Source organism: Mesoplodon bidens, assembly GCF_964165515.1.
Source record: "Mesoplodon bidens genome assembly, chromosome: 2".
NCBI classification, from domain to species: Eukaryota; Metazoa; Chordata; class Mammalia; order Artiodactyla; family Ziphiidae; genus Mesoplodon; species Mesoplodon bidens.
The window spans coordinates 175,520,934-175,543,517 of record NC_138177.1 but is presented as its reverse complement, the minus strand read 5'-3'; the positions used below and the strand labels follow the sequence as shown (position 1 = coordinate 175,543,517).

The window sequence follows — 22,584 nt, the reverse complement described above, 5'->3', positions numbered from 1 at the left end:
TAATCTCCCTGGGTGCCCACTTCCTCATCTATAATGTGGACTGACTGCAAAAGGTCGTTGTGAGAATTAAGTGACAAAAACCCATTGGGGGGCTGAGAGCCGTGCCTGGCACATGGGAATTGTTCTAATATCTAAGGAATTGAGGTTTGGGGAGGTTACGTGATTGGCTCGAGGTCTCAGAGCCAGGGAATTCCCTCGTCTGGTGGTTAGGACTCTAGCCAGGGACAGAACCCAGATCCTCTGACCCCAGACCAGTGCCCGTCCGCCCTGCTGTGTGGTGTTGGCCAAGGCCATGGACATGTTTGTAGGGGTCAGTGGTCAAGGCGAAGTCATCTAGGACCTCGGAAGTTAAAGGAAGCTCACAGAGTCCAGCACGCCCATCCTGGGGGGAAACCGAGGCTGGGAGAGGGGAAAGCTGACAGCCTGGTCCCTCACTGCCTGGCAAGGTTCTCACTGCAGGCGCTGCCCCGGTGCATAAGGAGAGAGCCCCTCGTGCTCAGCGTTCCCTGTAAAATCCCTTACTCTCCAGGCCCACGACCCCCAGGAGCTCAAAAGCCGAGAATTACCCTGCGCTGTTCTCTCTGCCTGTCAGCTGTGGCCTCCCATCACCTGGGCACTGGAGGAGGGGGTCTGCTTTGCCCAAGGCTGGAGTCAAGGGACCTTTCTGCTCTCTCTGGTCCCCACCCGCCAAGAGTCGCATTTGCAGAAGTTAAACTAGGGCTGACACGGCTCCACCCTGCCTCGCATCTGGGTTAGGGGCTATGGCATCCCAAGCCAGGGAAAGAGGAGGGTGTCTGCTGTGGAAAGGCAGACCTCAGAAGCTTGGGGAGAGTGATGGCCCCAGAGAAGCGCCATCGTCTTGGGGTCATGGTTGGGGCCCTGGTTCCACCCTCCAGCTTATGCAAACATCCAGCCTCCTTGAGTTAGAAAAATCAGTGCCTCCTTGCACACCCTCCCTCTCACCCCCAGAGTCCCCACATTCCCAGGAGCCAGGCTGGTCTCCTGCAGGGTCTACTGGGCATGACATCACCCATCACCATGGCAGTGGTTCCAGTGGCCTAGCTGCTGGCGTGGGACACACCTGGGTGAAGCTGGGTGGCCGGGAAGGAGAACAGAGCGCTGGGGAGCTTGGGGCCGAGGCAGAAGGAGGCTGGTCACAGAGAGAGAGCGTCATGCTCGTGGAACCATCACCTCGTCTTGCATTAAGGATGTTTGGAGATCGTCAAACAGGGTTTTGAAGGAGAAATAAAAGCATGCTTATGACAAAGGAAGGACGCATTCCACTGTGTAATTTTCATAGCTGTGTGTCTGTAGTTTAAATTATTTCTTGAGGAGTCTGTCAGGCTCAGTGCCTTGTTTCCCTAAAGAGTTACAATACCTGTTCCCCCCTTCAGGGGACCCCCCATCTGTTGGGGTGACAGCACCTGGATACTTGGGGATGTTCAGGCTCGATGGGGACACACGCCCACTTTCCCACCTCAGGCCTGTGGGGCGTCCCCAGGCGCTCCCAGGTCCTCCACGTGAGTTTCCTGGGTGGGTTGTGGACATTTGTGCTTCTGAAAAGCTGGGCAGACGGCACAGAAGCTTCTTGGTTCACACCATGGTTCCAGAGGCACCTCGTCTTCGTTTTTAAGTGATCTTCACCTGGCATCATTCCGTGAGATTCAGCCTTTGTGTTTTCTCGGTCTGCAGCCTGGCAGGGTCCAGCCCAGAGTCAGGCCTGGAATTCCGGCCACGGTGACTGACCTAAGCTGCTGCTCCGCCAAGCTGGCCATGAAGGGGACAAGTCCAGCTGCAGCAGCCAGGAAGCTCAAAGCTGGAATTTAAAGGGCCCCCCAAGACCTGCGGTCCCCACTGCAGGGGTCTCCCCAGGGCTCCTTGCACGTGACGACACTGCCCCAGCTGAACTGCCTCTACCCTGTTCTACAGGGCGGTGCTGGGTGGAGGCAGGGGGTGAAGATGCAGCTTATGTCAGGCACCGAGCCAGAGCCCAGGGTCCTCGGTCCTCATGCCATACTTCTTCATGTCAGAGGCTGAGTTTGCAGGTTCACTGGCCGGGACAAGATGGGGTGACACCGCCATTGCCTGCCCCCTATCGCTGCCCTCAGCTAGCCGTGGGGCTGGGACCCTCTGGGGTTTGGGGGCTTCTCTGTAGAGGCAGCATAATGTAGGGTCAAGTGTTTGGGCCTTGGAGTCAGATGTGGCTCTGTGACTCTGGGCAAATTACTTAACCACTCTGTGCCTTCTCAGGCTGGAAGCTTCCAGAGCCAAGGAGTTGCTTTGACCCCTCCCCACCGCCTCTACAGTTCCTTCCTCAGTGTTCTCTCCACAGAGCGGGGAGGGGATGGAGTTCTGGGGGCCCTGGGGAAGTCAGTGGGGCCCGCCCTGCGCAAGCCCAGGCTTGCCGGTCTCCACTCCCTTCTGTACAGAGCCAGTGCCGTCGTGAGGAGAGTCTGGAGGAAGCAAAAGCCACACTGCTGCTAGGAGGCTGTGTGGAACATGGGGCACCATGTCTGTGTGTGTCTGTTTGTCTGTGTGTCTGTGTGACAGCTTTATTGAGATACAATTCACATAGCATACAACTCACCCATTTACAGTATGTGATTCAATAGTTTTTATTATATTCAGAGATGTACATCAGTATTAGAATATTTGCATCATGCCCTTTGGCTACACCTCCATATCTCCAGCCCCCAGCCCAAGGCAACCACTAATCTAATTTCTGTCTCCATAGGTTTCCCTATTCTAGACACTTCATTTGAATGGAATTATACAGCACGTGGCCGTTTGTGACTGGCTTCTTTCACATAGCATAATATTTTCAAGATTCATCACATTGTAGCATGAATCATTACTTCTTTTTATTGTCAAATAATATACCGTTATATGGATGTACTACATTTTTAAACATTCATTTATCAGTTGACGGACATGTGGTTGTTTCAGCTTCGGCTGTTATCATTACAGCTGTTATGAACATATGTATACACGTTCCTGTGTGGACATACGTTTTCAGTTCTCTTCGATATACACCTAGGAGTGGAACTGCTGTATCATGGGGGAAGTTTATGATTAATCACTTGAGGAACTGTCAGCTGTTTTCCACAGAGGCTGTACCATTTTCCGTTCCCACCAACTGTGTGAAGGTTCCAGTTTCTCCATATCCTCGCTAACACTTGTTACTGTCTTCTTTTTATATTTTAGCCACTCTAGTGAGTATGAAGTAGTATTTCATTGTGGTTTTGATTTGTGTTTCCCTGATGACTAATTATGTAAACCACCTTTTCAAGTGCTTATTGGCTATTTCTTGGAGAAATGTCTGTTCAGATCTTTTGCCCATTTTTTTAATTGGGTTATTTGTCTTTTTATTATTGAATTGTAAGAGTGCTTTATATACTCCAGATATAAGCCCCTTATCAGATATATGGTTTACAAATCTGCTCTCCCATTCCTTGCACTGTTTACTTTCTTGATGGTGTCCTTTGAAGCACAAAAGTTTTTAATTTTGATGAAGTCCAGTGTATCTGTTTTTTCTCCTGTTACTCATACTTTTGGTGTCATAACTTGCTGCGTGTTTTTAATCAAACACTTTTCCCTGTGAAGGAGATGGAGCAGACAGTGGACTGTTGGGCTGGGCTGAGTTCTGTTGGGCTCAGACTGGGCCCTGGGATTTCATTTCAGCAGGAAGTAAAGGATCCCATCAGCTTCCTGGGCCGTGGGTAGCGATGGGGGAGCAGGGGGGTCACAAGCTCACCAGGCCTCCAGCTCTTTCCTTCTGCGGCCCTACGCAGTTCAGGGCGGGGACAGTCAAGGACTTGCTCCCCTGGCTGGGTCAGTAAAACTGAGAAATGAGAACTGGGACTCTAGGGATAGGCGGGCCTAGGTTTGAATCTGGGGAATGCCACTGAGTAACATAGGAGCCTGGGAGAGAAACTTCCTCTTTCTGAACCCTGTTTCCTCGTCTCTTCATAAAAGGGAAGGAGACGGGGTCCCTTCTCAGCGTTCGGGGTGACAGGCGGCTAGGATCTCGGGAACTAACTCGGTTCTCTGTCCCCCAGCCATGAAAGCCGACCGGAAGCGCCTAAAGGGTGAAAAGACGGACCTGGTGAGCCAGATGCAGCAGCTGTATGCCACGCTGGAGAGCCGCGAGGAGCAGCTGCGCGACTTCATCCGCAACTACGAGCAGCACCGCAAGGTCAGCACGCAGCCCCCGCCCCTCGCCCTCCCCCCACCCACCAGCCCCCTCATTACTGCCCCTCCCCCACCCAGCACAGGGTCTGGCCTTGAATCTCAAAACACAGATGCACTGCTCGTGTCCCGTTATGCTCACTTGGGGAGGCCCCTTGTCAGGCCCAGGTCTGGGCGCTGAGATGAACAGGCACAGCCCCTAGTTACGGCTCCACGTCTCCTGGGCAAACCAGCCTGGACAGGAACGCGCCGTCAGTGACAGTGTGTGTTCTGGATTCCGGCTAGCCTGGGTTCAGATCCCGGTGCCCCACCTGTGTGCCTTTGGGCATCTCCCTTAACCTCTCAGAGCCTCAGTTTCCTCATCTGCAAAACAGCGATCGTGGTGCAGACCTTGCAGAGCTGTGATGAGGACCGTATGAGTTGATGGATACAGGGCATTCAGCATAGCGCCTAGTGCATGCTAAGTGCTCAGTGACGGTCAGCTCTGTGTCTTACGAATAGTACCAAATAAGAGTGTGAAGAAGGGGCTGGGGAGAACAATGAGACAGCAGGAAATGCTGCCTCCTGGGAGAGAGTCCTGGAAGGCTTCACAGAGGCGGTGACATATAGGTTGGGCTCTGTGGGGTGAGCAGGAGTTTCTGGTCAGATGACCAAGGACTTTGGTTCAGTAAATATCTGTCTGGTATACGTGCTGTGGTCATGCTGAAGAGGGTCCCAAAACTTAAAGAAAAAAGAGTCAGTCCGCACAATGAAGCAAGCCTTAGTAAGCTGCTGTGTCCGCAGGGAGAGAGTTGTAACCTCTGGTGAGCGGGGCGGAAAAACTGTTGAAAACTGCCCTTCAAGTACATCATACCACATGACAACAGCTATGACCAAGGTTTGCATGTACTCCGTGGAGAAAACGGAGGTGGGAAGCTCATTAAGTTTCCTCGGCCGTGGGAGGTTTGAGTGGTTCTCCCAGTGGTTGTGGCCTGGTTGCATGAGTGCATTCATGCGCGTGTTCCCTCTGAGCTAGACTGTCAGAGATGGCACTTGAATTTAAAAGCTTCAGCCCCACGGCCCACTTTGGTGTTTACCAGTGACCTGCCCTCTCACCTCCCAAGTATACAGATCCCTTCCTCTCCAGGATGAAAACAGCCCCGGGGGAGCTCCCTCAGCTAGGGACCCACAGCCTCTGACTGGTCTGGAGCTTTGGGTGCCCTGGGTGCCAGCCCTGAGCAGCAGGGGCCCCAGCTTCCCCTGCCTGTCCTTCTACAGTAGGTGAGCTGGGTCCCTAGAAGTTGGCCTCCCCGGGCCTGTCACTTGCAGACAGAGTGTGGCATTAAGTCAACAACCTGTGGAAGCAGAGAGGAGGAAAGGGAACCCCCGGCTGCCTGCTTTCTTGGTCCTCTTCTGGGTCGCAGACTTCCTGCCATGTCCTCACTTGGCAGAAGGGACAAGGGAGCTCTCTGGGGTCTCTTATAAGGGCACCAATCCCATTCACGAGGGCTCCACCCTCATGACCTAAGCACCTCCCAGAGGCCCCACCTCCTAATGTCATCACATTAGGTGTTAGGGTTTCAACATATGAATTTTGGCAGGACACAAACATTCAGACTATAGCACCACCTGCCTCTCTCTTGGTCCACCTCCATCCTTTCTCCTTCTCCAGCTGGAGGGCCCGTAGCAGGTCCCAGGAGCCTGGTCCTTCTTCAGCAGGTGAGGCAGGGAGAACCTTTACTTGAGTGGCCCCATGCCCATCAGTAGGGAGACATGGTCACCCTTGTTTGAGGGGAGGGGACACAGGGCAGGGGCCAGAGAACCAGCCCACAGCCATACCTGCTTTTGGTGATTTGCTGGCCCCAGGGGCAAAGGGCACTGGGCTGACCTTGTCCTTGACACTGCTTGTCCTCAGATCATCAGCTTCCTTGGTGTTTTAGGGCTCTTCAGAGAAGTAATATATATATTAAGATTTATTAGAAGGAATTGGCCTACATGACTGTGGAGGCTGACAAGTCCTGTGATCTGCCTTCTACAAGCTAGAGAGCCAGTGGTGTCATCCAGTTTGAGTCAAAGGCCAGAGAGCCAGAGAGCCAACTTGTAAGTTCCATCCAAGGGCAGAAGACCCATGTCCCAGCTCAACTCTCAGGTGGAAAGCAACTTCTCCCTTCCTCCACTTTCCATTTGGGCTCTCAACGGATCGGATGATGCCCACTCCCCCAGCCCCCGCCACTGGGGAAGGCAAGCTACTGAGTCCACCAGTTCAAACGTTAATCTCATCCAAAAAAACCCACACAGACACACCCAGAAATGATGTTTGGCCAAAAAGCTGGACACCCCATGGTCTGGTGAAGTTGACACATAAAAGTAACCATCACACTTGGCCTGGGAGGCAGGGTGGTACAGTGGTTAAGACCAGACAGTGGGTTAGACTCTCACCTCTGCCACTCGCTAGCCATGTGGCCTCATCCCTAAAACCGGGATAATGACAGCAGCTACTCAGAGGCCAGCCTTGTCAGCACTGAGGTTTCTGGTACACAGAAAGCGTGCGGGGGAAAAATGCTTGTCGTGGTTATTATGATTATTATGATTATGATTATGATTATTATTATTGTTATTATTATTGCCTCTGGGGGATCCAGAGTCAGGCATTTGATCATGGAAATTCCACAGTGGGTTTCAGGGCCCTTCTGTGGGTCTCTCGTCTACCACTGCCCGGTGTTGGTCCCCCTGGCAAACCCAGAGAAGCACACAGCCACCTGCTCTCAGGAAGCCTCTAGCCAGGCAGGAGCGGGTCCTGGCTGACCGCACACAGACCCCAGTCATGGGCCCTGCCTCTGGGAGGATGGTAGGGTCTCAGTGAAGAAGCAAGAACCACGTGGAAAATTAACCCAGATAGGACCTTCTCGGGGGGTCCGAGGGTCCCAGATGATCCAGGAACCAGGGGTGGGGGAAGTGTTCCCTGAGAACATGCACCTTGAAGGAGGACAGATCCCGATCAGAAAAGCAGAGGCGGGAATTCCCTGGTGGTTCAGTGGTTAGGACTTGGCGCTTTCACACTGTCACTGCTGTAGCCTGGGTTCAATCCCTAGTCAGGGAACTAAGATCCTGCAAGCTGCGTGGCATAAATGAAAGAAAGAATGAATGAATGAATGAATGAGTGGAATGTGATGCTGATAAAAGGCTAAGCGGATCAAAAAAGATGGCTCTGTTTAGATAAGCACCCTAACAATGACTATGACGATGGCCATCTTTAGAGACCACCTATCACCACTGACACAGGATAATATTAATAATGACAAACATTAATTGTGCACTTACTGTGTGCTGGCTTGGTCCTAATCTCTTTACATTTGCTATTTTTAATAGTAACCCTATGAGGTATGATTGTCCCCATCATCCCCCTTTTACAGAGGCGAAAACTGACTTAGGTCAAGTCGCCAGAGGGACCTCAGCTCCCAGGTTGGCATCTAAGGTCCCAAACAGTTGGGCCGAGTCCTACCTTCATAAATTCCGGCCACCTTGATCCCCGTCAGGTTTCAACGCCCCAGGCAGGTCTCCTTCAGTTCCTTCCCTGCCGCCACTGCCAGCAAGGGTTGAGACCTCCACCACACTCTCTGCGGGTCTGCAGAAGTTATTTTACCTCTCTGGCCTCAGTTTGCTCATCTGTAAAATAGAGATAATCATAGACCCTGCCTCACAGGTGGTTGTTTAAATATAATCATCTGAAACCTCAGCACCGTACTCGACACGTGTACAGAACATTCCGTGACAGTTGCTACTGAGACCTGCACTCCTGCTGCCAGAGCTGTGATCGTGGGAGGGGGTGTCCCTGTGCTTTCCCTGAAAGCACCTACAGCCTTTGCCCCCAGCCTGGAACCCTCGGTCTGCTCACAACTAGTGGAGCTACCAACTGCAAAGAGACGCAGAGACAAAAATGATCCTGGGGGTCCTAGCGGACCTTCTTCCTAATTCAGGGATATGTGGTAGGCAGCCACTTGTACACCAGCCAAGTCTCAGTGGTTCTGATCCACACACTTCATTTCATGGGACATTCCAGGATCTAGGCTTGCTGCTAGGTGCTGAGGGTAGTTGCTGGGACGTGGTCCCCAGCTCCAGGGGAAAGAGCTGGTTGGTCCATCATGTGACCCAGGAGGCCATACCTGTCAGCTGTTGCACTGACCCCACCTGAAGACAGCTTCAAAGAGAAAGGAGAAGAGAAATAACAAGCGGTGGAGTGCCCCTCTGCACGGAGAGCCTTGCTTCTAGAACCCAAGAGTACAGCTTTGCCTGGGCTTTTGCAATAGTGCCATCTTTTGCTTTGCACCTCGCATTGCCAGTTTCTTCTGACCATCACCCTGGGATGTGATAAGTGTCGTTCTCTCATAGATGAGGTGGTTGAGGTTTGGGGAAGCTGCATTACTTGTTCAGTGTCACACAGCTTGTAGTGGATGGAGCTGAGACTTCACACCCAGGCACCCTGACCCCTAGGAGACACGTCCTGGAAGGAATCATCCCCCTGACACACACAGCACCTCCTCTAGACGACACTGAGAAGCCTGGGGCTGGTGACACAGACACTTGTGTCCTCCACTCACCCCAGCTGGGAGAGCTGTCCTGTGATGGCCTTTGGAGTCAGTCACAGCAGCTGCCAAACACTCATTCTTTTACTCAGCAGTGTTCCTTGGCTGCTGTCTGCCAGGCTGCTGTTCTGTGACCTGGGTGTCTGCCGATGACCTAGAGTGTGCAGGAGGGCTTTTTGGTGTAAGCTCCTCGGGCACAGGGATTTTTGTCTGGTTTGTGCCTGCTGGTGGCATCCATGAATATTGGCTGAATGACCAGTATCCGGTACCAGTATGAGAAACAGATTGGGAACAGCTGGGGCTGCTTTCTTAGACAGATAGTCAGGGAAGGCCTCTCGGAGACGTTTGAGCAGCATCCTGAGTGAATGAGTGAGTGCCTGCTGTGTGCCCGGCACCGTTCTGAGCTCTAAACTTGGATTATCTCATCCAGTCCTCACAATAACACCCTCAAGGACGAGTGCTGTGATCCCTTGTTACAGACAAGGAAACTGAGGCACGACAGTTATTGCAGCTTGTTCTTGCAAAGCCAGGATTCGACCCAGACTCACTCTCTTTCCCAGGAACCTAAGCCACAGCTACAGCTCTGTGACAGCCATGCAGAAAGGGCCAGACCTTGGCCTCCTAGTCTCTGGCCATCTGGAAGTCAGGCCTTCGGCGACAGGGCTGTTAGACAAGGCAGGATGGTCGCCTCTCAACGCGGTCCCAGGCTGCACAGAGACCTTGAGTTTGGCTCTCGATTTGGTGGATGGGAAGACCATGGCTGGGTGGATGGGCAGGGCCCCCTGCAGGGACCCTTCCTCTGGGGGAAAGACGCCTGGTGTCCTGAAATTGGCTCTTGCCAACAGAGGTCAGGCCCCCGATCCAGCCGGCTGTTCCTTGCCTGCTGGCTCTGCTGGACCAGCACAGCTGGAGACCATGGCCCTCTCCTCACCATCTCGGAGAAAACGGCTTATGCAGGAGGACCAGCCGGGAGCTGGGGCCGGGGTGACAGGCAGAGGACCGTGCTGCATTCAGACACCACAGCTAGCTGGGGGTCCAGCCTGTCCCATCGTCGGCTGTGACCCTGTGGGATGGTGGCAGGGCCCTGTGGCAGCCAAGGCAGGTGGGCTGCAGGTGCCTCCTCTGTCCCTGTTTTCCTGTGACACACACGTTACCAAACAGCAGAACAGAGGCCCAAACCCACTACTGACCCTAACTTTTATCAGGCTCCATTTAACTATTTCCTTCAAATGAAGTCATTTAGTCTTTATAACAATTCTTTGAAATGAGGAGTATTGATTCCCCCTCCATTTTAAATATGGAGAAATGAAGACTTGATAAGTTAAAAGAACTTACCCAGGACGTTTGTTTGCTCATTTATCCGTTGAAAAAAATAACGGCTGAGCAGCTACTAACAGTTTGTCTCTGTTCCAGTCTCCCAGCTAGTTTGTGGCAGAGCCAGGCTCGAACCCAGGGCTTTCTTCCTCCAGGGCCCGAGCGCCCGGCCACCTGCGGAGCTGTGGGGCCTCCCTGCGCTTCCTCTGGTCTGGGGGTCAAGGCCCTCTGGGCCAAGGGTAGGCCTCGCCCCTTGTAACGCTGGCCTCTCCCCACAGGAGAGCGAGGACGCCGTCAAAGCCCTGGCCAAGGAGAAGGACCTGCTGGAGCGCGAGAAGTGGGAGCTGCGGCGCCAAGCCAAGGAAGCCACGGACCACGCCACGGCGCTGCGCTCCCAGCTGGACCTCAAGGATAACCGCATGAAGGAGCTGGAGGCGGAGCTGGCCATGGTGAGACCCCGCCCCCTCACCCACCCAGGCCTGGTGGGGCATCTGCCGGAAGTGATGTCATGTGCTGGGAGACAGGGAGTGCACGTGGGCTCACCTGGGAGTCCAGGGTGGAGTCCGCAGGGGCGGGGCCGTGGCGGGGGCGGGGCCAAGGCAGGGGCAGGGGCAGGGCCAGGGGTGGGGCGGGGTCTGGGATGCCCCCTCTGCTTGTTCGCTGCAACCACACCGCCCTTCATCCACCTGCCTGGGGCCGAGCGTGTGGGGATGCTGGGAAACCATCCACTAGCCTTTGGGAGGAAAACTACCAAAAAATTAATAATGGTTAGCTCTGGGTAGTAAGATCACAAGTGGCTTTTATTTCCTTTTTTATCCCCTATTTTCATCAGTCTTATTATATTACTTGGGTCCTCAAGGAAAAAAATGTTTTTTTCTAATCCAAAAAAATCCCTCAAAATACTTCCACTGTGTTTTCCTCAGAGATGGGCAGCCTGCATGTGGGGACAGAGAGTCTATCTAGGTGGTGTTTCCAGGCCTGGCCTGCCAGCAGAACTGAGGCCCAGAGCCCTGGAGTTCTGTTCTACCTGCTCCTGTGTGACCTTGGTCTGCTCACTGAACTTCTCTGAGCTTCAGTGACCTTTATCTGGTCCTGGGGTGGGGGTGAGGGTCTTTATCCCACTGTGCCTTCCCCAAGAGATGTTTGATCAACTTTAGAGAGCTCGTGGCTTAAAGGGCCTTTGAAACCACCAGGGCTCAGTGTGGTGGTGGCTGGGAGGAGAGTGTGTAGGGAACCCCCAAGGTGGGGGGAGTCCTGCATGGTTCATAGCGAGAACTCAGCGTTCTCTGCAGCACTGATGCTGGCTACCAGTGTGGTTACCGCCATGGGTTCTGGGTTTGAATCCAACCCCCATTGCTGTCTAGCTGTGTGACCTTGGGCAGGACCCTTCACCTGTCTGGGCCTCAGTTCCATCAACTGTCAATAAGGGTAAATGCATATATCCCATAGGGCTCTTGTGAGGATTGCAATGAAATAATGCAAGAGAAGCACTGAGCCCGGCCTGTACATGGTGAGTGACGATATGACAACAGGGAAGTTTTCTACGGTCACTTCCTTCAGGAGCAGGGGTCGCCCAGGGCAAGTCAGGATCTGTGGGCCCCTCCTGGGACCAGTCCCACCCTCTGCCTCCTGGGTCTCCTTGTCCAATGCTGACCCCTAGTGGTGAGAGCTGCCCAGGCGGGAGGAAGCTCCAGCGGCTGGGTCTCCTCTCTGGGGTCTTCCCACCAGTGGGGGCGGTGGTGCTGGCGGCCTTGCTGCCACGTGCAGCCCAGACAGAAACCTTTCAAGTTGACAGTCTGGGAAGGGAGTGCAGGGTGAGGTGAGACCTTTATTCTCCCAAGTCTTCCCAGCGTCCTGTGATGGACAGATGGGTCTTCCTTGCCATGGACCACTAACCTCAAGCATCCTGGGGAATTCTGGGGTCTTTCAGGATTGGGAGCCAGCTCACCTCTGCTTCCACTCTCACCACACCCGGATGACTCGACCTGCTTTAGTTCTGGCCAGCAAAACTCAGGTTCTTGCCCCCTCCCTCTGGCAGGCATCAGGCCTCTCTGCTAAGTGAATAGTTAGGTGAATGTTTGCAGCTCAGGGTGGTGGGTTTGCTGTAACGTCAGCACAGGCACAGCCTGTGAGAGCCCCGGTGTTGGTGGGGTGTCCACTTGCCTGGAGGTCCCCTCTGTTGCCTGCCATCTGCAGAATTTCACAGCCTGGAGGCTTCCAGCGCTGCCGGCTCCGGGCAGTGTTGTCCAGCTCCCCTCACTGCACTGCTGGCCAGGATGAGACTAGAGGGAAGGTACCTTCCCTGCGTGTGTGCCTGAGGTCCTCGGGTTGCAAGCAACAGAAAGCAGCTCGGGCTATCTGAGCACACAGGGTGCACTGGAAGGAAGTCAGGAGCTCACAGGTGCAGTGGGAAGGTGGAGGGCCAGGCTTGGAAATGGGCCGAAGCCAAGGCAGCCGCAGGGAGTGGGAAAGCCAGGATTCCATCTGGAATGGTCCACTCAGTGACCCCTGCTGGGGGAGATGAACCCAAACCCTTTGCCCTCTGAATTTCACTTCAGTTTTCAAAAGTCTGATCAAGTACAGGGTATTCAAGTGGTCCATCTGGAGTCACTTGCTTACTCCTGATCTAGGAGTTCTGGCTGTGGCACTGGTGATAGGTAATTTCTTAAGTGACCTGCCCACAACACTGAAGCCATGGGGCAGCTTCCTGGTGAGGGGTGAGCAGGCCCTGCCCCAATTCAGGCATTACCCCTCCCCAACCCAGCCTCCGCTGGGTCTCCACACACCCTGTGCAGCTGAAAGGGCCGCTTCACTCGAGTAAAAGTCAAAGGACATTGGCTTTCCCAAGAAGCAAACATCTCTCTTGGTACTTGCTGATGGGCTCCAACCCTTGGGGAGGGGACATTTCCTGATAACAACTTCTGGCCAAACTAGGCATTACCACGCATGGAGCAGTTTCACCTCTGTAGCCACACTGGCTCTGTGGAGACCACCTGTGGTTTGTTGGGGTTTTTTTAAGTAAAAAATATTCACGCAAAAAAACCAAAACCAAAAACAAACCATTTGGGCTTTCCTGGTGGTGCAGTGGTTGAGAGTCCGCCTGCCAATGCAGGGGACATGGGTTCGTGCCCCGGTCCGGGAGGATCCCACATGCCGCGGAGCGGCTGGGCCCGTGAGCCATGGCCGCTGAGCCTGTGCGTCCGGAGCCTGTGCTCCGCAATGGTAGAGGCCACAGCAGTGAGAGGCCCGCATACCACACACACAAAAAAATTCAATATGCTGTTTTATTGAGATATAATTCACATATTATAAAATTTGTCCTTGTATGACTTAAATTTAGTGATTTTTAGTACATTCACAAAGTTGTGCAACCGTCACCACTATCTAATTCCAGAATAATCTCATCACCCTCATAAGAAACCCATATCCATTAGCAGTCACTCCAGTGAGCTCTATATTCTTGTTGTGCCCATTTTACAGATTTGGAAACAGGCTCGGTGTGCAGGAGGCTCACCCAGAGCTGCCCAGAGAGTTGAGAGGCAGAGAGCTGGGAGGTGGGCAGTCCCCGTGCTCCGTGATGGGAGGCCTCTGAAAGGACACCCAGATGCTGGCCTGAAGGAGGCGCGTCCTCTTACCAGCCATTGCTCATCCCTCAGGCCTTCCCCAGTGGCCTCTCCAGTCACTGAGCAGGCGGGAGACAGGGCTGCCAGCCCCGAGATCACAGACTCCCCTCCAAGTGCTAGTCCCGTCCACTCCCTCCCCCAGGAGCCTGGTTCCTGGTGACCTAGTTTTCTATCAATGTTCTCCAAAATGGGAGACAGTTCTTACGTGACTATGTACCCTGTAGACAGGGCTTCTCACCCTCAACGCTGTTGGCACTTGGGGCCGGAGAAGTCTGTTGCGGGACCGTCCTGTGCACTGTGCGGTGTGCAGCAGTATCCCGGGCCTCCACCCACGAGAGGCCTGTAGTGCCTCCCAACTGTGGGGAATAAAGTCTCCAGACATTTCCCAGTGTTCCCTGGAGGGGGAGAGAATTCACGCCGGTTGCGAACCACTCCTCTGTAAAGTGTGGGATTCCCTCGTCTCAGTGTCTGTTGCTGCCCTGGCCGTGCAGTTCTAACACAACCCCGGCTGGGGTCCTGCGTTTTCTTGCTGTGTGATCTTTGACAAGCGACTTAACCTTTCTGAGCCTGTGTTCATACGTATAAGACCTTCCTCCTGGGGTGATTGTGAGGTGAGGTGACGGGGAATCGGGGCAGGCTCACCATCCACACTCAGTGGACGTTAGCTGTCGTTACTGATGTTGGAGGACCAGCCTGTCCTCAGGCCGCGCCGGGACCAGGAGTCGTGGATTCTCACGTCCCGTCCACTAGCCAGTCACTTGGTGTCCTTGAGCTGCCTGGGCCTCAGTTTCGTCGTCTGTGAAAATGACAGCCGCCACAGGCCCAGGCAAGAGTAGGGAGCAGTGAGGGACCAGCGAGAGGCAGGGTCGAGCGGCAGGGGTCAAGGGTGATCGCGGTGTGTTTTATAATGGCTATGCTCTGGGTTGGCACCACTCCTGCCCTCCCTCTGAGGAAACCAGCTGGCCACACAAGCACACCTCCCGGCCCCGGACCACTGCCATCCTGGCCCACAGCCAGCTCTGAACAGTGGGTCTGAGCTCAGACCCCCGGCCACACACATGAGGTCAGGGCCCACCCGAGCCCGACATTGTCCCCCCCAGAGCCTCCCTCCGCCCCGGGCCTGCGGTTGTTGGAGATGGTATGGAGCCAGTATTGCCTTATCAGCTCAACGCTGGCACCTCCATGCTGGACCTGCGACGACTGCAGCCTGAGATCTGGGACAGGGTCGCGGCCAGTAAGCCCAGGAAGAGGATGGTGGAGTCAACTTGTAGCTGGCATCATGCCCCTTTGGTGCAGATGCAGCGTCTCTGCAGCTGGAGTCCACGGGAGCACGACCCTTCTCATGTTTGCTTGGAAGGTTCCTGCCCCGGGATCCTCCCCGCCTTTGGCGGGAGAGACGTTCCCTAGCCAAGCTCAAATTCCTTGGAAAGCCGGTAAAGGGTTCCCTTTAGCCACACTCACAGCATCCCTCTGGGGCCAGGCCTGTTCTCTGACTGGAAGTACATCCTGGCCTCCAGGCAGCTAGGCACCTGAGGGTGGGGGAGGGCAGGGCCCCCGCGCCGCTTTCCCCTTCCACTTCCCAGATTGTCTGATCTCAGGGAGGCATAAGGAATCCTAACAGCCTGCTACTTTTTGAACAGGACAATAGACCAGACAGTATCCTGGGCTTTCATGTGAATTATTCCACGTCTGACTCCTACTTGTGAAATGGAAACTGCTTCATAATAGCAGTCACCAACATTCTTTTTTTTTACCATCGGCTAAGCGCTCTCCATGGAACCCATGTTATCCCCATCAGACAGACTAGGACATGAAGGCACAGAGAGGTGAGGGGCCTCTCTTAGGATCCCCCAGCTAGAAAGTGGCAGAGTTGGGATCAAATCCAGGCTGTTGGATGCCACAGCCTAGGCTCCGAGGCGCTATGCCGGGCCACCTCATCCCACAACTTACCTATAAAAGTAATCCCTCTCAGTTCCCCATCTTACTGTGAGGACCTTGAGGCTCAGAGTGGTGGAGTAACTTGCTCCAGATCACACAGCAAGTCAAATAGTAGAAGTGGAGTTTGAACCCAGTTCTGTCTGACTTTTGTCACATGAGGGTGTTTGAGCCAATTCTCCAATTCCCAGGAGCTCAAAACTGCGGGCTCGGGGTTCTCAGCAGGGGGTGGAGGCGGAGAGGGAGCTCCCACCATTGAATTGCATTTAATGGAAGAGATTAGTAGAGAAAATGCTGTGCAGACTGTCACAGGAAGATGATTCAATGCAGCAACAAGAGAGAGACAGAGAGAGAGACAGACAGAGAGTACATGCACGTATTTTAAGTTAGACCTTACATGCTTTGTCTGCAGTTCACGTCTCTGTTTCGCTCTGTGTCAGAGGTTTAAACTCACGAGTGGACAGTTTGTGGGAGGTTCCTGTGCTCAGAATTCACAGGCACACCTGCCCCATCCTGCAGGACTAACCGTAGGCCCCTCCCCATTGTCAGGCAGCGATGATGCCAAGCCGCCTGCTGAGTTAGAAGGTGCCGCTCTCAGGCCCAGACCGAGGCGAGGTCCACCTGGAAGGAGGAAGCCGGGTGGGGACAGGAGAGCAGTCCTGCCCGGGCCTCTTCCTCGGGCCTTCCTGTGCTGCCTCAAGGGGCTGCTTATTTCAGTGGGCGACTTGGAGTTGCCTGTGCTTTCCACGTGTGTGGCTGGGGACGTCTGCAAGAGGGCAGAGCTGAGGGTTAGTTAGCATGATGGCAGACCGGCTGGGCGCTCATTTCCCACCCAAGTCCACCTTCCTGGCAGCCAAGACGGATTGGACAGGAGGAAGCAAGGGAGTGGGGCAGCTGCCCGCGTGGAGCGGTGCCAGGATGGAGGGCTCGGAGGCCAGATGCACAGACACCTGGAGGGGAGAGCAGGTGTGGTCCCGCGTGAGATGCGGTGGTCCAGGAAATGTGAGTCCATGACACTGGACCTGCAGCAGGCACACGGCAGCTCCAAGACACAGCCAGCCTGCCTCCTTCCTTTAGCAGGAGGATCGCTCCACTGTTCCTGTAGTAAACTAGCAGAGTTGCTTCCCTGGGCTGGCCGCCTGGACATGGCAGAAGCCTGCTTCCATTTCCTCTGCAGATTTTTACTGAGTGCTTCACTGAACGTGCCCAGCCCCACGCCAGGTGCTGGGGATCCCGTGGTGACCAGCCACGCCCCACTCTCTGCCTCGTGGATTCAGAGTCTGCATCACTTGTGCTGGTTGTTTCCTTGCCCCAGAGGAGCGTGGGCACCATAGACACCACATGGGGCTCCCAGGCTCCCAGACTTGGGCCCCAACTTGGACATTGTGCCTGCTGTGTACGCTTGGAGAAGTCATTTAACCTCTCTGAGTTTCTGGTTTCTCCTCTGTCAAGCACAGCTAATCCTACACTCCCTACTTGAGACCCAGGGCTGTTGCACTGAGCACATGATAGTTTTCTAAACCAGGCAGAGATTATTACCTGGCTTGGGGGGTGGGGCTGACTCCAACTCGGCCTCCCTCTGCCATATGGGTTTATATTCCCTGGGGGCTGGCAGTGGAAGGGGAGTGATTTCATAGACTCCTGGGGTATCCAAGCTAGAGGGAGCCCTAAAGATTGGTCTAGGCTTTTCATTACACAGATGGGGAAAAAGTAAGGCTCGGAGAAGGCAGTGACTTGTCTAAAATAACACAGCTGGTCAGTGTGATGAGGGTATATCAGGCTTTAGGTCAAGAACTTCATTTCTCAGCTAGAATCTCTTTCTCAAGGACCTCTGCTCTGCGTGGAGGAGCCCAGGGCCTTGGGGGAGGTATGGAAAGTTCTGGAGCTAGGAGAGAGATGAGATGAGGTTTTTCCATTTCATCTGTGTTCATTTTAGGGGCAAAGCCAGCACTCATGGTGGCTCTGCCATCTGCGGTGACCCCCAGATTCACTGGAAATCTCAGTGCGAGGCCCTTGGGCCCCTCCCCATGTGCCCCCTCTCCCCTGACATGAGCCTGGGGAACTAGTGCGGAAGTGGAAATTGACTATGAAAGAAAGAATATGCATTAATACATTTCTAATATGTACCCTTTTTCTCCCCCAGATAATTTGAGATCACTTCTAATACAACCCCACATACCCTGGGGGAGATAACCCAAAGCTGGGAGAGACCTCAGCACAGGACAGAGAAAGGAAGAGCTCTCTATCCCACCTGCCCGAACTCAGCCCCGTGCTTGTCCCTGGGTTTCCTCGTGTCCCACGTATTCTCCTGTGATCCTGAGAGGCAGGTTAGGGTCTGCCCTATCCCCAGCCTGTGCTGCACAGCACCTTGTGAAGGGGCCATCGGAGGTTGAATTTGGGAGGAGGTAAGGTGCTGAAAGGCAAAACACCATTTTCTTACCGTCTCATTCAAATCCTAGCTGATTCTTGGCGAACCCGAAAGAATGGGTGCTAAGTGTGTCCTCAGTCCCCCTTTGTGTTCTCACTTTGTGTTGGCAGGAACTAAGGGGTAACTAACCCCAAAGCAAACCCTCATGTGAGGTACTGATTGGCACGCAGTGCAGAGCCAGAGACACCCTGGCACAGAGGTTGGATTCGTGGCTTTCTCACGATGGTGGGTGATGGCCAAGCAGTAGGCCAAGAGGTCCCCTTGATCATGTCGTCTTCTTCCTGTCCCCCGGCTCTCTCTCCAGGCCAAGCAGTCCTTAGCCACGCTGACCAAGGATGTCCCCAAGCGGCATTCACTCGCCATGCCGGGCGAGACGGTGCTTAATGGCAATCAGGAGTGGGTGGTGCAGGCGGACCTCCCACTGACCGCAGCCATCCGGCAGAGCCAGCAGACTCTCTACCACTCACACCCCCCCCACCCTGGGGACCGGCAAGGTGAGTCTGGCCCAGCCACAGCTCCGGGGGTGTCTCAGGAGGCCATCTGGCCCACTGGGAGGGGCAGCCTCTTTATTCACACTATAGCTGCTTTTAGGGGGGTGTAGGGCAGAGGCCATGGCTCAGGGAACTGAAAAGTCTAAGAGATGGACCTCAGGCATAGCTGGATACGAAGGTTCAGACAATACCTGGGTCTGTCTGACTCTCTCCATCTCTCAGCTCTGCCTGCCTCCATTCGACCTTATCCTTAGGCCACCTCTTTTCACAAAGCAGAAAACAGTCTCCAGCAGTTTCAGGCTTTTAGGGCCCTTGAAGCTCAAGAGTCTTGAGAAAGAGAAATCTTTCTCTGTGTGTATAGTAAATCCCAAAGAAGGACTCTGATTGGCCAGCCAGGGTCACATGCCTGCCTTTGGACCAATCACTGTGTCTGGCAGTGGATGCACTGATTCTCCAGTCTAGGTCACATGGGCGTCCTTTGGCAGAGGAGACAGTGAGAGCTCCTTGATTGACAGCTCCAGGTAATCCCTGGATGTGTGGGAGGGGCAGAAATAAGTGTTAGGGGTGTTTGCTGCAGGCACTGAGGGGAAGAGGGGCCCAGCCTGTGGTCAGCATCTGTACCCATGGGCCACAGTAGAAGCCCCAAACTCCTCTGTACATCCGCGGCCCACTTGGCTCCATTTTCTGTCCCTCCTATGAGTGGTCGCATTTGTGTGACAGATGCAGGTTGGAGACAGGCAGCTGGCTTCTGGAGCCCGTGGGTCCTGCCGTCACCTAGCTGGGAACCCAAGTCCCTGACTCCAAAGCCCCACACTCCTCCGTATGACACCATATGGCCATTGGCAGCAAGGATTGTCTTTCTCAGTAATGTAGCCCTCCCTGCTCACATGCTGCCTGCACACAGTAGGTCCTCAGTCTTGTCGAGCAGAAGGTGCTTCCTCCATCCAGCGCCTGCAGACAGGAAAGCACTCTGCTGGGGGACTTGGGTGGGCTTCCAGGAATTCATCTACTATTGATTAAGCACCTACTGCACACCAGGCGCCGTGAGCTCTGAGGTTGGACATGCCTAAGACACCCAGACTGCCTGCCTTCATCAAGCTGGCATTGTAGGTGTGAAGACAGAAAACACATGTGACTAAACTGACAACGAATGATCACAGGTTATATTCAGTGCAGGGAGAGGAATCAACGGAAAACAGGTGCTTTGTTGGGCAAGAAAAGACAGTGGGGAGAGCTGATAATCGGGGGAGGTTTCTCTCGGGACAGGCTGAGACTTGAAGGCTGAGAATGTGCCTGATGGGTGGCAGGACCAGCGAAGGGTGAGGCAGGAGGGAGGTGGTGCGTGTCGGGCACCACAGAAAGCTGGTGTGACGTGAGCCGAGGCTGGAGGGTGGGCAGGGCTGTATCCCCTCGGCTTGGAGGAGGACCGCACGTATCCACCCCCAGGTAAAGAGAGACCGGATGCCTGGCTCTCATGGCAGTGAGGAGAGGAAGCAGGGAGGCCCTCTGGGAGGCCACCATGGTCTTCTAGGCAAGAGACGGTGGTGGCCTGGGCTTGGGTGGTGGCAGTGGGGCTGGAGAGAAGTGGCCAGATTTGGGGCTGCGTTTGGAGGTGCTGCTGTGGATCGGGTGTGGGGTGAGGGGGTGGGAGAAAGAGAGGAGCTGGCGGTAGCCTCACGGCTTCTCTCTTGGGAAGCTGGTACTGACCACGGGTTAGGATTGCACCAGGCCTAGGGAACGTCCCAGTGGCTGGAGCACTGTGAGGACAGTCACCGAGGCCCCTGGAGACTTCTGCCCCTTGCCCTTCACCCTGGTTAGGAGGGGGCCTAATTGGATCCAGAGGCTGGAGATTCTTGCTGGCAGTGGCTCTCTGGTGACCCGTGGGGCTGTGAAATAGAGGGGCGGAGAGCTGGGCAAGTCTCTTCTCTATGTCTCAGTGTTCCTATCTGTATAATGGGGGCATTGGGTGGCCTGACCTGCAAGGCAGTGAAGGCAAGGACATTCTCTCCATCCCCCACTTACCAGCTGTCCCTGCTTTCCAGCGGTCAGGGTGAGCCCCTGCCACTCCCGGCAGCCCTCCGTCATCTCCGACGCATCTGCCGCCGAAGGCGACCGGTCGTCCACGCCAAGCGACATCAACTCCCCTCGACACCGGACGCACTCCCTCTGCAACGTAAGGCCAGCAGCAGCAGGGCCTGGGCCTTGGGCCCCACCCGGAAACCGCAGGGGTGGGAGTGGAGGGGGTGAAGACCTACCCGCTGTTTCCTCTCGTCCACCCAGGAAGCATTCTGGCGAAGGCATTTCCTGTTCTGTTCTTTCCTTTTGCAAGAAGAGATGGATGTGGGGAGAGAAAGAAATGAGGCCTGTTGGCTCCTTGTGTCCGGGAGGGCAAGGAAAATCCAGAGGATGGCGGGCCTGGGTCGGCCTCAGGGTCTAAGCAGCCTGGGCTTATCTCTGGTGGGCTATGTCTGGGACCGTAGGCTTCTCCTCCCAGACCATACCTTCCAGGGCTCAGGACCTCATCACCACCCCTGTTTCCCTGTAGAGCCAGCTCTTGGTCCTGCAGGAATGAGCCAGATTTTTTTTGAATCTCCAGGAATTTTTGCACATTTTGCCTCTGGAGAAGCATCCGGTGAATTTGTTCTAAGTTATGTTTGCTTTGCTTACTTAATTACAGTTTTTGATTTCATACTGGGTCCCAGCTACCAAGAGGCACAGGTCCGTAGCCACCTAACTCTTGATGGCTGGTGGGACAGACGGGGTCCCCAGGAGTGAGGGGGTGAACGAAGGTGAGTGGGTCAAGCATCTGAGGACAGGAAGACGCCACGTCAAGGCTCTAATGTGAAACACTGGGGTCAGGAGGTGGGGACCACTTTTCACATGTGTTCCATCACGCGATTGAGAATCCAGAGGGCGCCCCTGCCGCGTCCTAAAGACACAGTAGAGTTGGGTCCTCAGACACACAGGAAGCCTTTCTCAAAAACTCAGTCAATGTTTTGTTAACCAGCAAGATGGATAATAAACAAGAAATGAGGTGGATATCGTGCAAAAGAAAGACAAGATAACCATTACTTGCCAGTAGGATGATTATCTACCTGGAAAACCTCAAGAGAATAACCAGAAAAGCCATTAGACTAATAGTGAGAAGTACAGAACGGTACTGGTAGAATATCAATTGATAAAAATCAGTAAATATTCTATATTAGTAATCCCAATGGAAGCATTTTTTTTTCCAAATCTATAATAACAATGAAAAGCACTTAATAAAAATAGCTAAGACTGGGCTTCCTTGGTGGCGCAGTGGTTGAAAGTCCGCCTGCCGATGCAGGGGACACGGGTTCATGCCCCGGTCCGGGAAGATCCCACATGCCGCAGAGCGGCTGGGCCCGTGAGCCATGGCCGCTGAGCCTGCGCGTCCGGAGCCTGTGCTCCGCAACGGGAGAGGCCACAACAGTGAGAGGCCCGCGTACCGCAAAAAAAAAAAAAAAAAAAAAATAGCTAAGACTAAATTTGAAATAAGTTGCCTCAGCGTGGTGACATGGACAACAGAGACTACTGGCCTGGGCCTCGCAAAGCCACATCAGGAGGGGGAGGAGGTCACTTCAGGCCTGAATCCCACTCGGGGCTCGGATTCTGTTTTAACTGAGGCTTTAAGGAAGCAATCTGTTCTTCTGTTGTTCCCAGGAGAGAACCCTGGTGACAAAGGCTGTCCTGACAGAACCAAGACGAGGAAGGTGGGCCAGTAGAGGGGCCTCTGACATTACTCTCTTGTTCTGAGGACCACTGTTGAGCTACACCTACAGCCAGCAGTGCCCTTTGTTCTTAGTGTGGGCCAGGTACCCTGTAGCATCTGAGAATACCTTCCCAAGGCCCATACTTTGTCTTCCCATGGGGGGCCCACAGGGGCTTTGACAGCCGAAATGCTGCTGGAAAATCCATTCTGCAGAAAGGGTTCTTTAAAGGCCTCTTGAATTACATCTGGCTCAGACCTAGCCTTTTGCCCAACTTGGCCTTGGCACATACCTGAGGCTACAGGCAGCAGA

At 54.2% G+C, this 22,584-nt stretch overlaps 1 protein-coding gene across 3 annotated transcripts in view; it reads left to right on the top strand.

Annotated features, from left to right (window-relative positions):
- The window catches only part of KAZN (kazrin, periplakin interacting protein), a gene marked incomplete at its 3' end in the record, with an annotated part of 474,913 nt that overhangs the window by 404,838 nt on the left and 47,491 nt on the right, over positions 1-22,584 (top strand). For all 3 annotated transcript variants that reach the window (XM_081255919.1, XM_081255920.1, XM_081255921.1), the window contains exons 3-6: positions 4,059-4,195; positions 10,343-10,513; positions 18,355-18,544; positions 20,584-20,714. In XM_081255919.1, coding sequence (XP_081112045.1) covers positions 4,059-4,195; positions 10,343-10,513; positions 18,355-18,544; positions 20,584-20,714 — 629 coding nt within the window. The remainder of the gene's footprint in view (positions 1-4,058; positions 4,196-10,342; positions 10,514-18,354; positions 18,545-20,583; positions 20,715-22,584) is intronic.